Source organism: Gopherus flavomarginatus, chromosome 3 (assembly GCF_025201925.1).
Source record: "Gopherus flavomarginatus isolate rGopFla2 chromosome 3, rGopFla2.mat.asm, whole genome shotgun sequence".
NCBI classification, from domain to species: domain Eukaryota; kingdom Metazoa; phylum Chordata; order Testudines; family Testudinidae; genus Gopherus; species Gopherus flavomarginatus.
In genome coordinates this window covers 41572230-41596115 of record NC_066619.1, presented here as the reverse complement: position 1 = coordinate 41596115, position 23886 = coordinate 41572230, and the positions used below count along the sequence as shown (strand labels likewise).

Sequence of the window (23886 nt, the reverse complement as noted above, 5' to 3'; positions counted from 1 at the left end):
AGCACTCCCCTCTGCCAGGAGTTTTCCCCTCATTAAATGGATGTAGAATGTCTTTCTCTAAACTCTGTTATACTGTAACAGTTTTGCCTCTATTCACAGGCAGGACAAAATTTGACCGTTTATTCCTATTCTTTTTCTCCTGATTCTTAGCCAGAGTTTGATCCATGAGAATACTTTGCTTCTCAAATCGAAACTACTCAGTTTGTTCAGTAATCTCTTGAAAAGAACTTTCTGAAAGCCTCTTTGAAAGTCCAAATAAATCAAATCAACTGATTTTTCCTATATTCACTGTTTTACTGATTCATTCAAAAAGTGCTAGTCTGCTAGTGATGCACAAATTTCCTTTGTAGAATCTGTTCTGGTTAGACCTTATATAATAATCAACTAAACAGAATTATTAAACATCTAGAAGTATAACTGACTAATTTACCATGGATAGATAAGGTTTACTAGTCTGTAACCGCCCCTAACAGTTTAACCCCATGCATTTTAAGAGATTATGGGTGAAATTCTGACTCCAATGCAGTGAATGTCAAAACTCCCATTGACTTCATAAAGGATACAATTGCAACCGATAGTTTAAAAAAATACCAAGCTACTGTGGGAGAGAAAAAATTATTCTATGGATTTGTACTGGGAGGCTATTTTAGGCCCCAATCCTGCAAAGACTTACGTATACTCATTTAAGAAATTAAGTAGCCCTATTGAAATCCATGAGGTTAGTCACATGTTTAAAGGTAAGCAGAGGCTTAAGTTTTTGCAGGGCATGGGCTCTGCTTATGTTTACATTTGGAAAACATTACCTTTACTGATTGAAAAATAGTGGAGTCTTGTTTACAACTTTTCCTGACACTACAAAGATGTGATTTAATAAAAACCACATCTTGATTCAAAACCTGTATTTCAAATCTAGTTTTGACATTTAGAAGCATATTGTTATCTGCTTCTCTTTTATAACACTTGTTAAACATCATTTCCAAATATAAATCTGGATTTCTTTGATCTGATTTCCATTTTTTGAATGAATTTGCAATTGACGTTAAGTTCTATCACCAGTGTTATAACTATGTGCTTTTATACATAAATCCTCAGTGTATATTATCCTCTCCAGAGGGTCCTAATCAAGATTGCTGTGTGTGATTTGCTTTTATTTCTTTCCACTTTTATAGTAAATACAACACAAAATGCTAGAAGGCTATTTTTGCATCAACAATTTTGAATAATCTTGTAATCAAAGTATAATTATGCAAACATTTAGTGACATTAGTTATGACTCGGTAGTTGCTCGAGCCTAAAAGATTTAGAGAAATATAATCCTTGATTTGTATCTCTATGTGATTTACTTTAAGCAACCTGCATTAAATTTATCCTGGATTAGACTTTATAATGTAATCATTCTGCATTCAAGAACAGCAATGTTAATATAGGAAACTACTGCTATTCTATAATTGTTCTTGCTGTAGAAACCCACAGAAATGCTTCTGATACTGCATTGAGAATATATACAACCAGATCCTGCTCACTTTATCCACACGAGTAATTCCACTGATTTTCATGAGCAAAGCAATCAGGATTTGACACCCAACATATGGAATAGATTTTAATTCCCTATTATTTGGATGTGTCTCCAAGCTAGTGTACTAAAAATAGCAGTGTGGACTTTGCAACTTGGGCAGTAGCTCCAGCTTTCAAACCCATTCTATCCTCTGAGTCTAATCTCGGGCATCTAGCCTGAGTCTATGCCAGAGGCACAACATCCACACTGCTATTTTTAGCATATCCACTAGCTATTCTGAGCCACACTAGCACAATTTGTCTACCTCCACTGTGAGACTCGCTCCCAGCTGCAGTGTAGACATACCCTAACTTACCATCTGTTAATCAATTAAGATTCAGTTGAAAGTGACCATAGTACAACTAGGCTAAAAACTAAATCTTTGCTCTCAACATGCACTAGTAAAGAACAAAAAATGTTCCTTTGCCCTGAAATACACTGAAAACCTACTTGGACACGTTTAATTCATAGAAATTGGGGGCTACATTTTTCCACACTACATCATTATGAAAAATATTACTGCAAAATCATTTAATCCACACTGTGCTTGTTGTCTCCTTTAGAAGCGTGATTCTAGGTGAGTAATTTCTGATAAGAAAAGGCCATTTGGGCCATCTTACAAAAATTAGTGTGTTGACAATCACTGCATAATTAGGGTTGCAAATGAGTTCTAAATATAAGTCTCTGATTCTGGCAATCCCTCTAAACTATGAAAAAAGTAATTTGTCTCAAAACTTGTAGACTCTTCTACTAAATTTTCATGATATGGGCAAGGGTTCCTGAATTATGTCACCCTAAAAATAGGGGAATTTATTGGTGTTCAAAAACACTTAACAGATTTTGCTTCTTTGGAACAAGCACCCCTCCCAAAACCATCCCATCCAAAAAGCTCCCCCTCTCCCTCCCCCCGAAGAAAACTAGAGAAGTGAAAAGACTATAAAGTCTAGTTTACTAGACCCATCCAGCTACGATCTAGGGTATAATATTCAAAAGTGATTCAGGCACATAGGAGCCTACATCCCTTTGACCTTCAATCAGAATTAGGCTCCCAGGTGCCTGAGTCATTTCGAAAATGGGACGGAAGCACTAAGTACTTGTGAAATTTTCTCTTTTGGTGTCCAGGTCCAAAATTTAGTTGACTGAAATCTAATTTCAAAAGTTCATAACTTTGGATTATTTGAACATAGCTCATCAATTTCAGCATGACAATGTCACATTACTGTATAAACTGTCACATATAAAATGTCAGTATAAAATGTCACATTACTGGTGGAGATCTAAACCTGAAAGAAAAAATACAAATGAAGTCCCCTGTTTCCTTGCCCAGATAGAACTCAAAGCATAAGTGATTGCAAGGGAGGCTGGTCAAACAGAGAAAAAAGAATCTTTCTGCCCAAAGGGCAATGGGGGGCTCTTTCCTCCTACAGACTTCAAGATTTTCAAAGGAAGGAGGAAAAACTCCCTGATTACTTCCTCTGGCTTCCTGCTCTCATCCAACCCCACTTTCTAGAAGTCACTTGAGGTCTGTAGGATTAGTGCCCTGATCCTGCAAACTTTAGGGGAGGGCTGGAGTGAGCAGAAAGCCCGGGAAAAGATGATCAGGGTGGCCTTCTCCTCCATCTAAATGTGAACCTATCAAGGTGTGAATGAGAGAAGAATCTTCAGTTACCTTTAGGAAGCTCATTTGGGGCCACTTCTAATGCCCATAAGCCTCAAGAAGGCTATAGGAACCACCTTCAACCCTACTGGCCTTTGTAGGGTCGCAAGTCTCAACTGAAACCATGTCTGTTCATTTGGGGCTGAAGGGACTGTGCTGTATGTTGGCATGTGGGAGTCCAAAGAACCATACTATGGCTGACACCCTGTTCCCCATCCCTCTCCATCTAACTCCTCTGAAAGCTCATGAAGGTGCATTGTGGGGAACCAATGACCTTCCTAATTTAAATATACACATTTGAAGAAAACATAGTACAGCACTCTAAATTAGAAAATATCAAAGTTAAGGTTGTCTGTGAAATCTTAACTCTGCTCCCTTGTATGTATGCATTTTGATACAGTTTTTAACAAGAGGACACACTATTTTATCCACAGGACCCCTGCCTCATTCACTGTGGGACTGACTTTCAAGTGCTGATATTAAAAAAAAAAAGTTAAAGAAAGATTTCTATCATGTGTTCTTAGTAGCATACCACAGCAAGTGTTATTTATTAGACAGCAGTAGAACTTTCTGTCCTGCCTATTATGCATATTCTGAGGCGACCTTGCAAGAAGAACCTCTGTGTGGAGAGGAGACATGCTTCATTGAGTGTCCCGTTTTATGAACTGAGTGAAGCAGATTTGTGATCCTGATCTTATTCAACTGTAGCTTTTCCATGTTGTATGGAACGAGGCAGGTTTTCTTTGGCGTTCAGCAGAAAGTTGGAGAGCTCCAAAAGGAGCCTTGTTTCATTCCATAAACATCCTCTCAAATCATGATCTCCAAGCCCCTGTAGCTTAAAACAAGTTTTACTCAACTTTCATAAATATGCCAGCACAATCAGACATTGAACGAGAATTTCCACCCAAATCACAAGAATAAGCGTGCAGAGTGTCACTGGAACATTGGCAGATTCAGTAAAAACCTGTTCCTGTGTAACAGAAACAAGTCCATGTGCAAAGTAGGCTTTTTAGCCCTTATAAGTCACAGAAATCAAAAAGGATTTTCACAAAGCACAGAAAAAAGGCACATCTGTTACATATATCCCTGCCAAATTTCAAGTTTCTACAACCTCATTCTGAAGATCTAGTGGTAGTCAAAATGAAGTTGCGAACAATAATACATTTTTTTCTTCATTTTTAATATGTCTGAACCCATTTTGCTCCAGCTTAAAAGAAATAAGTCACTTTGAGCTGAGGAAAATTTCAGTTGAAAAACAGAAAAGTCTGACAGAATAATATACAATTGAAAAAGAATACTTATATTGGACATGCTTGTGCAACATTGGAATAATGAAGTTAACATGAAAGAATGCAGTGATTCTCCCAATTAAAACTACACCTACCAGTAGGGTGAAATGCAAGGCACTGATGTGGTGATATTAGGCAATACTACCACTCTTTGGTTTATTGCTATTTTATAATTGCTCTTTACAAAAAATTTTTTAATGGAGAAATTCCTCAGAATAGTCTGCTGGTTTCACTAATTTCACTATGAAATTACATTTATAAAAACATCATTAAGAGACTTACAGAAGGATTGTAAAAAGCATTTACTTTTTATATCACTTGCTATTTTTCTGACAGTAAAATATCACCCTTTTTGTTTTGTTACATTACATTTGTGTCTTGTATGTATGAAAACACACACTCACTCTTAGCAATGGAGAATTTGTAAGCTAAACCCATTGTTTAAAAATGAATATTTATTTTAATTAATGTATTTATTGAAATACACAGAGTATCAGGAGTACAGAGTATGGTTTGATATACAGAAATTGAGAGAGGCTGCTGGCAGGGCATGTTCTGAAGGCTTCTAGATTTTGACATTTAATTCCCCCCTTGAATCTGAAAAAGCCTGAATCAAAGAACCATTGGGGATCATTGCAAGACTGATCTTTCCCAGGCATCTAAAAATGGAATGGGGGTGGGGAAGAGAATTGTAATTGTCAGAGCAGTGAATTGCCTCTGGCGGGTTATCTTAAATTGTCATAGCATATATTTTTAAGTTATGACAATGGCACCTAAATCATATGGATGTGTACCCCTTTTAGCATTTCTATAAATCAAAATCAGTCAAATAAAATTCTGACAATTCTTTTGCACATCAATTAATTATTGTATCATAAAGTCAATATTAACACTATTGGCCCAACCATATCCCTTTGAAACTAATGAGTGTTTTGCCATTGTTTACACTGACAGCAGTATCAAGTCCTGTTCATAGTTGATCTGGCTCAGTCCAGAGCCCAGTACCTGGCCCTACTAGCTGGACAGATGCCTGGAGATATGAAGATCTGGAATCCTCCTCCCAGTCTGGCAGGTGAGAGATCAGCTGAAGAGCCATTTCTCATAGACTCATAGACTCTAGGACTGGAAGGGACCTTGAGAGGTCATCGAGGCCAGTCCCCTGCCCTCATGGCAGGACCAAATACCGTCTAGACCATCCCTAATAGATATTTATCTAACCTACTCTTATGGAGTAGGAGGCTACTCCATAACTTCATGGAGGCTACTTTAAGCAAATGAGTAGAGCAGCCTTCTTGGAGATTTATGTAGTTCTCAAAGGAGTGGGAGGATGGGTGGATCTGTGCAGTGGTGGATTCACTGCCCCTCCTACAATCTGCCCATGCCCAGTCCCTGCTTGGTCACCCACCTATCCAGCCCACCCCCTTCTATACCAGAATTACACCAGGTCGGCCACAAGGAGTCTGGCAGAGTCACAGAGAATATGCTGGATGTCCATCTACCATTATTTGATTAACTTTCATATGGACTGAAAAACTTATTTTCTCTGCTTATACATATTACTATTACTCATTTGCAAATTTAGTTGAGCTCCATTAACATGCAGGTTGCCAGACATCCTTAAATAATCTCCAAATTGACTTGTGACAGTCATGTATTCCATCAGGATTTGAGCAGTAGTGATACCAAATGATGGACATTCTGTTGGGCTTATATCATTTATACCTGCTTTTCCAATCACTCTGATTCTGTAGGAGTGCCAAATATCCACTACATTCTGCATAGCTATAGCTCATTCATTGAGACCTTGTCATAAGGCAACTAACATAACAATGGAAAGAAAATCAAATTAGAGTCAAAATTGTGATATAATCATTAATTTATCATAAAGCTAATGCTAAAATGATTGATATAGATTTGATTCTTTGGACATTACAAGAAAAGAGGTAATAAGGCAACTTAGAGAAATTTAGTCCCCAGATATCAGTTGATAGGAAAAACATTGATTCTTATCAAGTAACATAACTATAGGTAGCTCCATAGCAATCTTGTATTCTCTCGCTGTTTTATACTGCCCACAGAACTGTGAAATCAGAATCTATATAATTATATTGGAAAATGCTCAATGTTTAAAAATAAAAAAGTAAAGTATCGGATTACAGTGGCAGGATCCCAACAAAAGCAGTCAGCAGCAAGGGTCAGAGCAGGGGCAAACCTGAGACTGGGACTAGCAGAGGAGTTCATAGTCAGGTTCAAAGCCTGTGTCAATAACCAGGGTCAAAGTTCAAGTCCGGAAGCAAAGTCCAAATCAAGTTGAGGTCAAAGCCAGGAATTGAGGAGCAGGAAGGGTCGTGGTAACTACAAGATATCCACACTGTTGCCTGAACACTTCCTGGGTGCTCTTTGGGTTTACATAGGGCAGGGAGCCAATCAGTAGCCCTGAGGCTGTTGTCTGTCAAACCCTTGAGTAGAACTTCCCATGGTCTGTGTCCACAGCAGGTCATGGGAATGGAGCACGAACAGGTTACAGTTACTGTTGAGTGGCACCCTGGTGATACAAGTTGCCTGGTAGTCCTGCAGTCCTGGACCCTGGACCCTAAGGGCCATATGTATTGTTTACATACAAATCTTATCTTTAACTTCTTGCTCCAATAAAGTTATTTCTTATACATACAGTAGTTATTTCACATTGTAACTTCCAATACTTTTCCTTGAGGTTTTACAAAGGATCACCAATACTTCTTTTGTAGTGGCTCCCACAATCCTTAACATATATAAAATTACATGAGCTCCAGCATAGGTTTCCAAGTTTTAAACGCTAAAAGGCAAAACATATTAAAAAAAACAACGCTTTTTTGAGTTCAGCATTCTTTTTAACCTTTCACTATTAAGTGCACAGCCAAACTCTTAGGCAATTTACACCTCTCGTAAGTAATATATAGGCCTTCAAAACAGCCTTTTACCATTGTTCATCTGAAGTCTTTTGTTCTTTGAAATATTGCAAGATTAATTTAATGTAATTTAATTCAAAATTACAAACTTTTACAGCTGCCGCAGAAAACTGGCAGCCTTAGTTTGGACAGGAAATGAAGGTGAGATTTTCAGTGTAAATAAGATGAACTGCCATTCAATAGGGTTTATTCTCCCATTTATAAGTTAGGTATTTGCACATTAACTCTTGCTATCATTAATTTGAGTTTATAGACTTACATTCCATGGACCTCAATAAAATGCTTTTGTCTGTTTTGTTGTATTCCACACAAAGCAGCAATAATATTCTGAACATTAAATAGATAACCAAATATAAATAAGTGACAGTAATAACCACATGCTGTTTTATGGAGTAATAATTTGGCCCTCACTGATTAAAATACAACCCAGAAAGCTGAATAGTGTATCTTAATGAGGGATCAGATTGGTAAAGAATATAGTGAAGGACAGAGATTCTGTAGTGCATGACCTCACAGAACCTTCTGGAGTGCATGAATTTACAAAACCATGTAAAACTTATGCAGGTGGTTTGCATGTACACTCTTAAGCTAGCATTATTAATGTCAACAAATAAGTTGTTTGCTATTTTTTCAGTGCACCACATTGACCAGTTTCATTAAAAATATTTAGCCCATACTAGAAAGTGGCTGTGCACAGTTCCTCCCCACATTCATAATGTAAAGCTAGCAATAATGTGTTTTTCTGTCTCAGACTTTCTTCCCCTGGCCATAAGCACATGAAAGAAGAACTGAGGGTTGTGAGGGGAGATTTGCTAGAATACCTGTATTTTCTCCATCCAGACATCTGTGCTAATTCTATAATTAATACTTTGAGAGACATGAGCTTATTGGCTTCTCTGCATCTTGGAATGCATGCTAAAATAGGAGTAATTGAATTTTACACTTCAGGATGCAACACAGTTATTGCAGGAGTCAGGATGGAATTCTGACACCCTCTTGCTAGGCACATGATTGTCCAACTAGCAACAGGTGCATTGTGTGATGGGTTTGGGTTTTTTTTCCTTCTTCTGAAGCATACGGTATTGACTGCCCTAAGGCAGCATACCAGATGTTAATTGTATGGCAAATCCTATTTTCCTCTTCTAAAACCACAAAACTTTACCAGTTAAGGTTGCTAAGTAACAATAATATAAATTATGTATCACAGTTTTACAAAATCCAAATACTTAAAACAAGTAAATGAACATGCAAGGATGTCATACAATAGGTCGCTCTGCATACATAGGGCTAGATAGAACTTTTAGTCTTAGCTCTGTTTAGGGGGCATAGAGCTGCACCATATCAGAGGCACCACTAGAAGTTACAGTTCCTACCCTGCTCCCCTCACTCTGGGAGGGAAATAAGTTGCCTCACTCCTTTTCAAGGTGCAGCTTACATTCCCCTGTGGAGGGGATCATGAAGGTCTGGCTCCTCTTACTCCCTGCCCATCTGCAGCCCCTGCCATTGCTCCTGCACTTAGGACAATCCAAGCAGCTCAGAGAGAAGCTACTTACTCGCCCTGTAGCACAAAATCAAAAACAAAATCACTAAAGCTAAGCTACTATTAATACTAAACTAAGAATAAAGCAATACAACTATCAAATAAAACTCAAATCAACAAGTTAGCATCAATACTGAACTGGAATTAATGAAATTAGTTAAATCATCAGAGGAATACAACAAATAATCCATCCTTCTAAATCCTAAAAAAGAGATCTAAGAGGTGGCTGCCTGTTTGGTTATAAACTCCAACTAAACAGTTTTACTGAGTCAATCAAATTTATAACTTAGAGCTGGTTAAATATTTACATACTGATACCAAATCATCATCTAATGTTTGAACCACAACCTCACAGCCAAATAAAAAGCCTCCTTCTTAGACTTCAGTTCTTATGTGGGGGCTACCCCTTTCCCCCCATTCACCCAGCAGAGATTATAATACAGGCCATAAAACAACACTGAGAATTGGAAGTTTGACAATGCTGGCTTAGCAGTTTACAGCTGACAACTTTAAAGTTCTTAGGACATTTAAAGGAACAATACAAATCACACTGTAAGGAGTATCTTTATGAGACTATCTTTTAAGGCTTTTTACATTTGGGGAAGTTTCTTTCTGACACTTTCTTCATGTACACTTTACCGGTGCTCATGCACACATACAATCAGACTTTCACATTCCAAAATTAAAAAATAAAAAGCCTGGGCCATCTCTCAGCTAATAAAAAACAAGACGAACATAAGAAAAGGAAAAACAGGATATTTAAGATATAACAGTGGAACTCTTCAGCTCTCCCAGTGTTCTGGAGTCTCATGAAATTGGAACTGGAACTTTAGTCAATCAGCCAGACAGCGTTGCTGCTAGAACAGCATTAGTCATGAGTGGGCTTTCTTTAAGTGCTGAGACTGTTGAAAGGCTGCAGAAGCCTATTCATTAATGTCATGACTTCTTCCCCCTGAAGTGACCAGTCTTGGGCAGGAGTGCTAGAACAATTTGTATAGTGGGGGTGCTGAAAGCCATTGAACCAAACTATAAACTCTGCATATGATGGAAACCACTTCCAGCCAGAGGATGCGACAGCATGGCTCCCTCAGCACCCTTAATTCCAGCACCTATGGTCTTGGAGTTCTGGAACTTCAGTCTTCCCTTGGATGACTTGCTGACCCAAAAGATGAGGCTTCTTGGCCTAATCCTTGAGTCTTATGATTTTTGAGCTTTGCTCACTCCATTTAGCAGTGCTGCCCTCTAAAGGCTTTAGAGAAATGAGGTGTAAAGTCTACCTTGGAGGCATGTAACATGGTCCAAACATGCTTGAATTAGGTCATCCTTACCCAATGTCCTGCTTAAGCCAGTATATTTAAAAATATTTGTTGTTTAAATACCAGAGAGACTGTAAGTATGAGATCCCCCTAAAATATCAAAAACACAAAATACAAGACCACTTTTTGAATAAGCTGATAGGGTCTTGTCTAAGTAAAAGGTCTTGAGAGGACATAAAATCACCAGTTTATGGAAAGTTTGACCAAAATCCTATAAATATAAATTGAAAAGATTTGGCAACAGCCAGGCACTCACCATTTATTTATTAGCAAAATTAAAATTAAATTTGAACATTTTATGACCGGATGTTACCATTCTTGCAAACAAGACAACGTAGTAATCTTTATATATTTAGGAGCAAGGCCATAAAGCAAACAGCTTATCTTGCAAAACTTTCAATTTTATAGAAAAAAATTATTGTAAAGCTTATCAAGACAGAACTCATTTAAAACAAAAATAATTAAAATTTTAAAATGTCTGTATCGCCAGATACCCTATTTCCCTTTCATACTGTTGATGAGCCTTAATCCCTATCCCACCAGGCCTGTAACCTGATTGTCACCTTTGACTCTCCCAACCTTTGTTTTGCAAATCCAGATCATGTCCAATGTTTTCTTTTTCCTCTAAACATATCTAAGATTCAGACTTTTCTCTCCATCCACACAGCTAAAATGCTAACCTAAATCCTCATTATGTCCTGACTTTACTTTCAGGATATGTTTACACTACCCGCCAGATCAGCGGGTAGCGATCAATCTACCACGGACCGATTTATCATGTGAAGTGTAGATGCAATAAATCGATCCCCGATCGCTCTCCCGTCGACTGCTGAACTCCAGCAGTTCAAGAGGTGGAAGCAAAGTCGACGGGGGAGTGGCGGCCATTGATCCAGTGCCGTGAGGACGCAAAGTACGTAATTTAAATTGGATCTAAGATATGTCGACTTCAGCTACGCTATTCTCGTAGCTGAAGTTGCACATCTTAGATCGATCCGCACCCCCAGTGTAGACCAGGCCATAGTCTCAGCATTTATGGCTTCCATGAATGACACATATATTCCTGCTCCAGTTTCTTCAAAATCCAATTGTTAAATTCAGCTTCCTTGCTCATCATTGTAATCATGTCACCTCATTCTCCAAATGCCTCCACCAGTTTCTCCTTTCCTACTGCATCAAGTTCAAGCTTTTTGTTCTCATTTTCTCCAGTGTAATTGTTCTCCAATTAATTACACTACTGTTAAAAATTCACACCTTATTTACAGTCTGAATTTGTCAAGTTTCATCTTTCAACTACAGGATCAGGTTATATCCTTCTCTGCTAGATCAAATAGCCCATTATTAAATATTTTTTTCCCCATGTTGATACTTACAATCAAGTTAATCCTTAACCTTTTCTTTGTTAAACTGAATAGACTGAGTTCTTTGAAACTATCATTGTAAGGGATGTTTTCAAATCCTTTAATTATTCTCATGGCTCTTCTCTCAACCCTCTCCAATTTATCAACATCTGTCTTGTGGACACCAGAACTGGACCTAGTATTCCAACTGCAGTCACATCAGTGCCAGATATAGAAGTAATATAATCTACCTACTCCCACTTGAGGTTCTCCTGTTTATTCACCCAAAAACTGGATTAGCCCTTTTGGCCACAGCATCGTACTGGGAGCTCATGTTCAACTGATTATCTTCCACAACTCCCAAATCTTTTTTAGAGTCACTGCTTCCCATCCTATAAGTATGGCCTACATTCTTTGTTTCTAGATGTGTACATTTAAAATGTATATTGTTTGCTTTTACCCAAGCAATCCAGATTACTCTGAATCAGTGAGTAATCATCATTGATTACTGAATCATCATTATTTACCACTGCCCCAATTTTTGTGTTATCTGCAAACTACTGACAATTTTCTGTTTTCTTCCAGGTCATGGATAAAAATCTTAAGTAGAATAGGGCTAACAACTGATCCCTGTGGGACCCTATTGGAAACACCTCCACTCAATGAGGATACCACATTTAAAATTACATTTTGAGACTTATTAGTTAGCCAGTTTTAATCCATTTAATGTGCCATGTTAATTTTATATCATTCTAATTTTTTAATCGAAATGTTGTACCAAGTCAAAAGTCTTAGAGAGTTCTAAGTATATTACATTAACATTACTTTCATCAACCAAACCTGTCATCTTCTCAAACAAGATATCAAGTTAGTTTGACAGGACCTATTTTCTACAAACCCATGTTTATTTGCATTAATTATATTACCCTCATTTAATTCTTTATCAATCAAGTCCTGTATTAGCTACTCCATTATCTTGCCAGGGATTGATGTCAGGCTGCCAGGAGTCATCCTGGGCCATTCCATTCATTAAGCCTTTCTAAAAATTGACATTAACATTAGCTTTTCTCTTCTGTCTCCTATACCTATGAAGGTGAAAGGTTCTGTCCTTAAACTGATCTTGAGGGTCTGCAATGCTTAGGAATGCCTGTTATTAAGTATTGCACTGTACTTGATTATCCCCTGCACCGCTACATCTGTGAGAATCCAGATGTCCAGGTAAAAGAACCCCTCAAAACGAATCAAAGATCCTACAGAAGTATGCTATAATAAACAACACTGAGTAATTTATAAAGGGTACTTATGATCCAGTTATGCTCTGTCACAGTAGGAAGCATCTACACTATGGTGCTTCAATGGTATAGCTACAGCACTGTAGCTGTGCTGCAGTAGTGCCTGGGGCATAGACATGCCCTAAGTGAATTGCTGACTGTGCATGGATTGAGGTGCATTGGCAGCGCTGGAAGGGCGGGGAGGAAGGGTTGAAGTGCACTGGCAGAGCTGTGGGGTGCCATGTGCCCCTTACCTGAGCCCCTAACTTTTCTCCCTTCCCTTACCTCCCATTCCCATTTATCCTGTGACCCATAACACCCCTCACCTTGCTGCAGCCTCAAACCCCAATTCCTCTTTCCCCTACTCCTCCATCCACTAGTGCCCTTCACCCTTCTAAGAAGCATTCAAATGTCTGATTTTTTTCCCCCAAAGACTTTGATTATATTCCCCTCAAAAGGACTCACAAATTGTAGCAAATTCCAGCCACTCAGTCCAAAACTTCTTTTGTCTTAGGTGAGGGCTTGTGATTAACTTATCCTTAGACAAGTCAAATTGAATGGTGAGTTCACAGCCAGCAATCTCAATGACATCTGTGATTCATCCAGTCATTAGTATGTGTCAGATTACATCTACACAGCCCTGAAGTTTGGACTACAGAGCATGAACTGCAGAGTGCATTATGGTGCTGTCCAGGTAAATAGTTTGCATTAATGTTGCCTTTTTAAACAGGAGTAAGTTAATGAGAACTAGGTTTCTTTTAGTTCGTGCCTGCAACATCCACAGCGCAGCGTGGTAGTATGTGCTGCAATTCACAACTCTGTAGTCCAAATTGCAGAGATGTGTAGACAAGCCCTCAGTTTAAGAGTGCAAGCAGAAGACGTAAACCATTTCTTTGGGGGTGGGGGGAGATGGGACGGAGATGTAATCCAGGAACCCCCAATCAAAAGACTCCAAATTTGGATCATTAGTCCTACCCTGAGCTCCCTTAAGGCTCACCAAATTTAAAAACAATCCAATTAACTTTAGATTTTAGAGGACATATAAGAGTAAAGTTTTAAGGCACATAAACTGGCAGGAATGGAAACTCTCTAGCTGTTTTTCTATACTGGCACTTGCACACTGTAAAAAGTGTATGTTTCCTTAATACTGATCTCAGTTTGGGCCACCCAAAGATTAAATGGTGCCTTGGATAAAATTCGACAGATTGAGACCATGTTGATCCGCAGCACAACAATAGTTTGAGTTCTAGCTCTTCACAAAAAAAGAAAAATCTAGAAACTTTTTGAAAAATGGCTATTTTTCCCAGGGCTTATATCTCCACAAACCCTAGCTCTAATAACCCCAATGTGGGTCACTAATCCTACCCTGCACCGCCTTAGGCACATCATATTACAAAGGAATCTGACTAAGCAAGCTGATTTTAGAAGACTTGCCTATAGGGGTGCTGCCACACCAGCATAATTACCTTGTAGACAGAAAGCACGTTAATTTTTTATAACAGTGTAATGCTCTAATTCAGCAGTTCTCAAACTGTGGGACAGGACCCCAAAGTGGGTCGTGACCCCATTTTAATGGAGTTGCCAGGGCTGGCATAATACAAGCGGGGGCCCAGGGCTGAAGCCCAAGCCCAAGCCCAAGCCCCATCACCCGTGGCTGAAGCCCTCGGGCTTCGGCCCTGGGTGGCAGGGCTCTGATTCCAGGTCCCCCTGCCTGGGACTGAAACGTTTGGGTTTTGGCTCCCCCCATCTAGGGCAATGGGGCTCAGGCAGGCTCAGGCTTCAGTCCCCCATCCTGGGGTCATGTAGTAATTCTGGCTGTCAGAAGGGGGTTATGGTACAATGAAGTTTGAGAACCCCGATCTAACTGAATATTAGAATACCAGTTAATATAGTATATAAGTGGATCTGGCTTTGATGAGTGTTTTATATAGTGTGAGTTCAATTGTCTTCTTGACTACACCTGTGAAGTCTCATTTAATTTAAGGGGCTTATATAAATATAAACGAATGCAGAATTTGGCTTATTACGTCCAATGTATAAAAGTCAATCTAGGCTTGTATTTACTTAATTACACTTACCACAATTTAAAAATATTAATCCGGTCCCTTCCTTAAATATCTTTTTAAGCTCTGGTTTTGCAGAGGCTCTTCAATTCCAGAAAGAGTTACTTTACAATTTCATCTTCAAAAATAAAAGCAAAAATGAATGCTAGAATCTAATCTAATCTCTTGGTTTAGCTCTTACATAACACAAGTGATCTTTCATCAAAACATTTCTGATGAGTTTATTTTTCAGTAATTGTATACTTACAGTACAGTTTTATGCACTCTTGTGAAATATTTCAGCACATTTTGAAGTCCCTCTTTAATATGTGCAGTTAGCACATCTGCAAATATAAATAGGCATTTGCATATGCAAACTGAATATCAGGGCATCTAATTACTGATTAACACATGCAAATGAGTTATACATTCAAAAGAATTATGTATAAAAGGGAGGCCCTTAAAAATTTTGTCCCTAGGCTCTAACTAAGCTCCTACCAGTTAAAATTTATATCACACAGCATGACAAATTGGCAAAATCAAAGCATCTGCCAAAACTGTGGGGTGTACTCATTGTTTCCCTTCCTGTTTTTTCCCAGGAGAATGATGTCGCTAAACAAGACGGATTAAACAAATGCAAACATGTTTGGTGGAGTGGACTTTGTATGAATAACCTCCTTTGCCTGAACCCTTCTTACTATTTCCATGACCCCGTAGATTTTAATGTTCTATGTACTTAATACAACCTTCAAAAAGATAAGACTTAAAAATATTTTCTTTCAAACGGATTAGGTGTTTTATTATGAAAATTCATACTCCATCTAAACAATACATCATTTCTTGAACACTGAATGTTTTGAAAGCCCAGACATCTGGGCACCCATATATACAATGCACTCCATTTAAAATATGGTTCATACAGCAATTGGTTGCATTTGACAAAAAGGTTTCCAAAATAAAGAGTATAATAAATATTTTATCTGTTCTAAGAGAAACAATCACAGTGGAGATGTGCTATATTGATGCTTGGAAAAGAAAAGCTAGCAAGGAGTTCTCAGGACTAGAAATAGAAAAGCTACAGTACTGAGAATTTTTGTGTAAAGAAAATAAGAATCTGTGAACATGTTCTTATTTGCTATTTAGATTCTGAAAGACAACAATTTAACATTTTTCAGGACAATTCTCAAAGCAATTATGATTTGTACGCTGCCTAGGGATCATTTTAGATCAGTGAATAAATTCAGAAAATAAAATTGTTGGTCCAGACCTCAAGCCTATAATAATCCTGCACTTTATACAAGTTTAGATCAGTTCAGATAAAATAAATCTTTAGATAAACATAATCTAAAGTCTGTTCAGCTGTCAAAAGCCTCCTTCTGCTGACATCTAGCCAAATCCATTGTGGACTTACACTCTCATCAGATCTGGCATTCTCTGATGGGAGGCTATTATCTTCAAGGTTCATTTATTCTGACTTCCATACTATTAAAGCTGAACACCACATTTTGGGGTGTTTCTGTCGTGTGGGAAGCCTGTCCTGCATTAAATTAGAAGACAAAAACCAGCTCTGTACTAACTACTACAGCTGCTGGGCATGTAATACCGTCAGTTCTCTGTACACTTCCTCCATAGCCACAAAATGTGTTCTTATACTTAGGCAATGCAGTAAAGTACTGTACTGCAAACAGAAAGGAACCCTCAGCTTCAAAGGTCTGGACATTCCGGTCCCTCCCTACATCACTGCTACTTTCTAATCACATCCACCACTACTACCAACCTCACTGCATCTTTTGTTTCCTTCTCTCCTTCTCCTCTAATTTCACCTCCTGCCTGAAATCCTTATCCCAGAAACTCAGACTCTCTTCATTCAACTCCTTCCTTAAAATCCATTTCTTCCACAAAGTGGATGAACGCTGACCTAGTTCAGTATTATGCGGTTACTGCCCCAATTAACAAAAATATAGTCTAAGCAATAACCGTTCTCCAGAGCTTAGTGAGTGCTTGGTTGATCATTGCTTTTTATAGCATGATCTTGCAAACAGCAATTCTGATAGGTGCCAAGCGTGCCCAACTCCCTCTATGCCCAGCATCTTGCCCAGTGGCATCTTAGACTGTAGTCCCCCAAGGGCAGTGATCTTGTCCTTATTTATTTATGTTCTGTCTGAGCTGAGCATGCAATTGGCACTGAATAAATGAGTGAAATAACATTACCGACTATATGTCCATGTTTGCTCTTTACTGTGTTACAATAACACGATAAACCCAGCATAAATATAATATAAAAATAAAAATGGCTGAAAGAAAAAAAGAAAAGAAAGTCATGTGCCTGCTATTTCTTGGTTGCTGTCAGGAGCTTTTTGCCTGTGAGCAATACTAAAGAAGTCCTCCCAAACCATTAAACTTCACAAGTCTACATGCACAATGTTGATGCCCTGGAGCATTTCTTGTTGTTTTCAGTGTCAAAATGATGACCTTGGCTGACTCAGTTTTATAAGTAATAACCTAGAATTCAACTTATTTGACCTGCAAACAGGACTGGATAGAGTCACCAAGAAAGTTAAAAATAGGTGACATATTTTTAGAATCAAAGAGCCTTGGTCTTAAAAACAGGAAAAATTATTGGAATACTATTGTTGGCAAGACAGTACTCTGGAGAAGTATTCGCACAACTAGAATATTCTGATCCCCTGGTGTCACCACCAGCTATAACAGCAAATATAGATGGAGCCCAGGAAAAGAAGAGACCTTGGACTGAAATAAAGGGATACACTGGGGAAGAGGGAAAAATCAGACATTTTAATCCTCTAGTCGACACTAAATAATTTTTAGTTAACAGCCAATATTTGGGTGTTAAATTAGTTACAAGAAGACTATTGTTTCCTGCATAAATAGATACAGTATTGCAAAGTGAAAAAAGAACAAAGGACATAAAATGATGGTTAAGCATTTCTTATTCTGTTTCATGTGCAGAAAGCCAGCAGTATTTGGCCCTATTTAAAAGAGTTCTAAACTGGTGTTTTACACTTTTACAAGAGAGTGATTCTGTGGTTTCTTTCTAATGACCACACCTGGGATGGAAATTTTTCACAGAGAATAAAACAAATACCTCTCCATGTTTATAAAAGATTTTCCAAAATGTGTGTACAATTGTCTATACAATTACTGTAACTGTGCATGCACACTGGACATTTAGATTTATAACTAAACATTCGAACATTTTAGAATGCATGAACATGCTTGAAAACTAGACTCTGCATGTCTACAGCGTTATATTGTCCAAACAGTAATGTTTTTTGCAACAATTTTCTTACCTTCCCAAACTCTGAATGGTTTCCTGCAGCTGGGCAGGGGCCATTTTGCAGAACTTGATTTTTGAAAGCTTTCTTTTAATTTTAAATATTCTTTTGGGAAGGAAGATTTCATGGAGTTGTTCAGTTCTGTAATTAATGGAAAAGAAGATATAATTATAAAATGAATACATTCAGAATAGGTATTTGGACAAATGCATAGTACAAAAAATAAAAATGTCTTCTCTATTGTATAACATCTCTGTAATTACTATGTCTTTAAATCTTTTCAAGTTGATGAAGATCACAAGAGAATGAGATTTTGCAGATATAGAAAGCATACTTCTTAAATTTATTCTTCAACCTCCTTATCTCCAAGCTTCCTACCGGCAAATGAAATTAAGACCAAGAAAAAATACTTTGTGGAATTACAAATATTCCACTTTTAAAATTAAGCAGGAAAACACATTAAAAATAGATGCAGACAAGCTATAAGTGACCACAGGCAGCGTACATCACACACTTACTCAAACAATCCCTATTACAAAGTAGTGATAACCCAGTGTACAGACATACACAATTAGATCCAATGTACAGCATGTACAATTAGATAATTTTGGTAAACATTAGTAAATATAAAAGCATTTTCATGAACATAGAGTCTATACATCTGATTGTGATTCCATTATTCAGGTTACATTCTGGTATTTCCTTTAAACACAGTGATACAATACCAGTTATCAAGCCTAGTAAACAGGACTGGGGATTGAAAAATTGTCTAGAACATTTATTTACAGCAGGGGTGGACAAACTTTTTGGCCTGAGGAGGGCCACATCTGGGACAGTGTATGGTTGGCCATGAATACTCACAAAATTGGTGTGTGTGTGGGGGGGTGCAGGTTCTGGGGTGGGGCTGGAGATGAGAGGTTTGCAGTGCAGGAGGGGGCTCTGGGCTGGGGCAGGGGGTTGAGGTGCAGGTGGATGAGGGCTTCAGCTGCGGGTTCAGATTCTGGAGTGGGTCTGGGGATGTGAAGTTTGGGGTGCAGGAAGATGCTCTGGGTTGGGATCGAGGGGTTTGCAGGGTGGGAAGGGGATCAGGGCTGGGGCAGAGGGTGGGACACAGTGGGAGGCTTGGGGGGAGGGAGGCTCTAGGCAGTGCTTACCTCAAGTGGCTCCTGGAAGCAGCGGCATGTCCCTTCTCCAGCTCCTAAGTGGAGGCATGGCCAGGCGGCTCTGCACACTGCCCCATCTGCAGGCACCACCCCTGCAGCTCCCATTGGCTGCAGTTCTCAACCTATGGGAGCTGCGGGGATGGCACTTGTGGCGGGGCCAGCATGCAGAGCAGAGCCACCTGGCTGCCCCTATGTGTAGGAGCTGGAGGGGGGCTATGCTGCTGCTTCCAGGAGCTGTGTGGAGCAGCCCCCAACCCTGCTCCCCAGCTGGAGCGTGACAAGCCCCAGATCCCCGCACTCCCCAGCAGGAGCTTGATGGGCGCATTAAAATGGCTGGTGGGCCGAATTCGGCCTGTGAGCCATAGTTTGCCCACCCCTGATTTACAGTCACACCCATATTGTGGGTTAACAGTAAACGAATGCTGATTGGAACCAAAGACACTTTCTTGGTGGACGGGATTAATAACCCTCTGGGATAAAGAGTTTAGAAACAAGCAGCCATTAGTTACTTAAGAAATATTTTGGGGGCAATTTTATTATTCTAAAATGTTCTGAAAATAGGAACACAACCCAGCATGGGCAGGACCTTGCTGGCCACATTAACCTGCCTATAGTAATATACCCAAAGAAACCAACAGTGAGAAAAAAAATCTTTAAAATGTTTCCCCTACCATAGCAAGGAACAGGATTGCAGATTCAAGAGATAGATTTGCAGAATCAGTAGGTAAGAGGAAAGGTTTTTAAAATCCAAGCACTGGCTACCAGAACTATGGGACTCCCTTCCACGGCCAAGTCAATGTGGCTTCCATTGACTACTAAAAGTTGTGCCCACAATTTAAAATTATGCCTTTAAAAGACAGATGCCATGTAAGGCTCAGATGAAAATCAAGCCTCAGATACACAGAGTCATTGGGCTCTGTTTACTACTTTAAAAACTTTTATACAGTTTTATGTACAGCCCTAGATGCCTTGTCAGTGATGGGTGCTTTCTGAATTTTTTAAAGGCCAAATCTTTTCATCTGTGCTGAAGCAGAGAAAGCTGAGCTTGGTGTACGCAGGCTCCAAAAAGACTAGGGAGGAAGACTAGGGCTGCAGTAGCCCTTGCTATTGGAGGTAAAGGTCAGTGGATTTGCATAATCAGATGATCCACTGGCCTTGTTCTGAATTTACAATTTTGCCCCACCTTACCCCCAAAGAACTCACTCATTTCACGTAGTACTACTCATCCCTTGTTTTCCCCACATCCCTGTTCACCTTGAACAACAACTACAATTCACCTTGCCTCCCGAGCTCTATAGAATCAGAGGAGCAGAGCTCAGAAGTCCTGGGGGGCAGGCTGGCCAGTGTCTAAGGCTCAGACCCTCCAAGGTATTTATATGCAAAATGGGAGACAGGCATCTAACTACCTTTGAGGATCTAGGTCAAAGAATAGAATTAGATGGTGGACTTGACAGTTCTGTTAGGTTTTATTTTAGTTTATGATGAAATTAGTTTAAGATGAATAGAGAAATAATTCTTTTTGTGATTAAGTGTAAAATTTGAAAAGTTGCCCTTTAGGGACATATTCTGACAATGCGTGCACGTATAAAGTTTGGAATTTGTGGTTCTTAAGTTACACTGAGCCAAAGAAACGAGATGTCAAGGGTAAATTTCAAAAAGGAAACATTTTTAAAGTGTTTCCTCTGCAAAAGCTAATAAATATTTAAGAAGGAATGCACAGGAAGAGTTATTGCACCAAAACTGGAAATTAAATGCAACCACTAAAGTCTGAAATAGAGGGATTTTAGTCACACTTCAAATGCAAACAAATCTCAATGCACTCTTAACTATGGAGTCATTAATGATGTGTGTCACTGGGCCAAATTCTGCTCTGAATGTACTTATATCTGGATTTACCGAAATGTTCATTATTATTTATACATGACAACAGAATTTAGCTGACTGTATATTGTTAGCAGGGGTCTTGCTATATTTTTAGCTGCATATTTTTTCAGCCCAGAAATGGGAAAAGGAAAAAAGTTACAAGTGTTTTCTATATTTAAAAAAGTTTCATTTTTATACCTGTTTGGAAAAAGACTCTGGCAATTATAGTACGGCACAGTGGACATGGAGTATTGGTTGGGTTGTCTTTGGCAAGCATCCGCAAGCAAGGTTCACAAAAGATGTGGTGGCATGGATAGCACATATACGGATTGAAATAAACATCCAGGCACACTGCACAGAGGTAGCTTTCTTTATCTCCTCTTTGTTCATGCTCATCATCTGTATTCAGGTTATCATTCAGAGTCTGCAAGGAAAAAAAAGAAAAATCTCTTCACAGCTCAGTTTAAAACTTCCGGATCAGTCAAACAGGAGGGAAGGTGGTCTTGTATTATATCTAAGAAATAAAGGTATGATTCCCAATGGTTAATACATAATTCTTTCAAAGAGATAACGAAGCATCCTCAGATGACAGAAATGCTTCTTACAATAAGCATATTGAGGGAAACAATTATGGACATTAGACCTGGGAGCCTAAAAGTAAAGGGAAACGTGGAACCAAAAAAACTGGATAAAAATATAGCAATTCACAGATTCCTGCCTTTCCTATAAATCTTAATATTTTCTCTGTAATTTTATAACAATAAAGAGCTGCTAAGTTTAACACAAAAATTCAGTAACCACAAAAACCACAAAAACACTATGTGCATTTCTTCTGCCTTTGAAAGAACATTGTCCACTTGTGGAAGGCATGCTCCAGTGGGGATAAGGACTCAAAAATTTTGGCAAGTGCACGGTTTTGCCAAAAGCAGTTGCTCTACATTTTCATAAGCTAATCTACTTGTAGGAGGACCAACCTGGTCCTTCCATATGGTCTGCAGAATGCATGAGCACTAAAGCTTTACACCCTTATGCCAAGTACTAGCCTCAGACAACCTTTCATTGCTGCTCAGAAATGGGACCTGTGCATCAGCGCCCCGGTAATATTCAAGCCTTATATAGCACTTTTGATCCTGAAATCTCAAAACACTTTATAAAAAGAGGCAAGTAGCATTAGTCCCATTTTACAGATGGGACTTAGACACAGAAAAAAGTGACTTATCCAAGATCATCCAAAAGGTGAGTAGCAGAGCTGGTAACAGAACTCAGGATTCCTGAGTCCCAGTCCAGTGCTCTATCCACTATGTTCCCCAGAAACAGAAATAGAGCTGAAGGGCAGGTGCGGCTCCAGGCATCAGCACGCCAAGTGCATGCTTGGGGTGGCAAGCCGCGGGGGGCGCTCTGCTGGTCACTGCGAGGGCAGCAGGCAGGCTGCCTTCGGCGGCAGCCTGCGGAGGGTCAGCTGGTCCCACGACTTCGGCGGACCTCCCGCAAGCTGCCGCCGAATCCGTGGGACTGGGGACCTCCTGCAGGCAAGCCGCCGAAGGCAACCTGCTTGCCGTGCTTGGGGGCAGCTATCATAACCTTAGTCCCAGATTTGGACCTTAGCGTCCAAAATATGGGGGTTAGCATGAAAACCTCCAAGCTTAGTTACCAGCTTGGACCTGGTACCTGCTGCCACCACCCAAAAAATTAGAGTGTTTTGGGGCACTCTGGTCCCCCTGAAAAACCTTCCCTGGGGACCCCAAGACCCAAATCCCTTGAGTCTCACAACAAAGGGAAATAATCCTTTTTCCCTTCCCCCCTCCAGGTGCTCCTGAAGAGATACACAGACACAAGCTCTGTGAAACTACACAGAGGGACTCCCCCTCTCTGTTTCCAATCCTGGAAACAAATAGTACTTTCCTATTCCCCCAGAGGGAATGCAAAATCAGGCTAGCAAATCCAACACACAGATCTCCCCGATTTCTTCCTCCCACCAATTCCCTGGTGAGTACAGACTCAATTTCCCTGAAGTAAAGAAAAACTCCAACAGGTCTTAAAAGAAAGCTTTATATAAAAAGAAAGAAAAATAAGTACAAATGGTCTCTTTGTATTAAGATGATACAATACAGGGTCGATTGCTTAAAAGAATATTAAATAAACAGCCTTATTCAAAAAGAATACAAATCAAAGCACTCCAGCACTTATATTCATGCAAATACCAAAGAAAAGAAACCATAGAACTTACTATCTGATCTCTTTGTCCTTACACTTAGAAACAGAAAATTAGAAAGTAGAACTACTTCTCCAAAGCTCAGAGAAAGCAGGCAGGCAGACAAAAGACTCAGATACAAACTCCCTCCACCCAAAGTTGAAAAAATCCGGTTTCCTGATTGGTCCTCTGGTCAGGTGCTTCAGGTGAAAGAGACATTAACCCTTAGTTATCTGTTTATGACAGCAGCAAAATGCCTAGAGCCGCCCCTGATGAAGGGATACATTTAAACGCAGGTGGGGAAACCAAGAGGTTAAGCATGTGAGAGAGGAGACTAGAATGAGAATGAGGTTGTAAACCTGGGTAACTGGAAGGATGGTACCAATATATATAGTAACAGAGAAAGGAGTGGGGACAA

At 39.3% G+C, this 23886-nt stretch overlaps 1 protein-coding gene across 3 annotated transcripts in view; it reads right to left on the bottom strand.

Annotated features, from left to right (window-relative positions):
* RNF180 (ring finger protein 180) overlaps positions 1-23886 on the bottom strand; it is a 126200-nt gene that overhangs the window by 3725 nt on the left and 98589 nt on the right. For 2 of the 3 annotated variants that reach the window (XM_050947000.1, XM_050947001.1), the window contains exons 5-6: positions 21476-21701; positions 18267-18392 (exon numbers count right to left, since the gene is read on the bottom strand). In XM_050947000.1, the coding sequence (XP_050802957.1) occupies positions 18267-18392; positions 21476-21701 (352 nt within the window). Of the gene's footprint in view, positions 1-15223; positions 15300-18266; positions 18393-21475; positions 21702-23886 lie in introns of all 3 variants that reach the window. The other variant, XM_050947002.1, reaches the window with a different exon arrangement.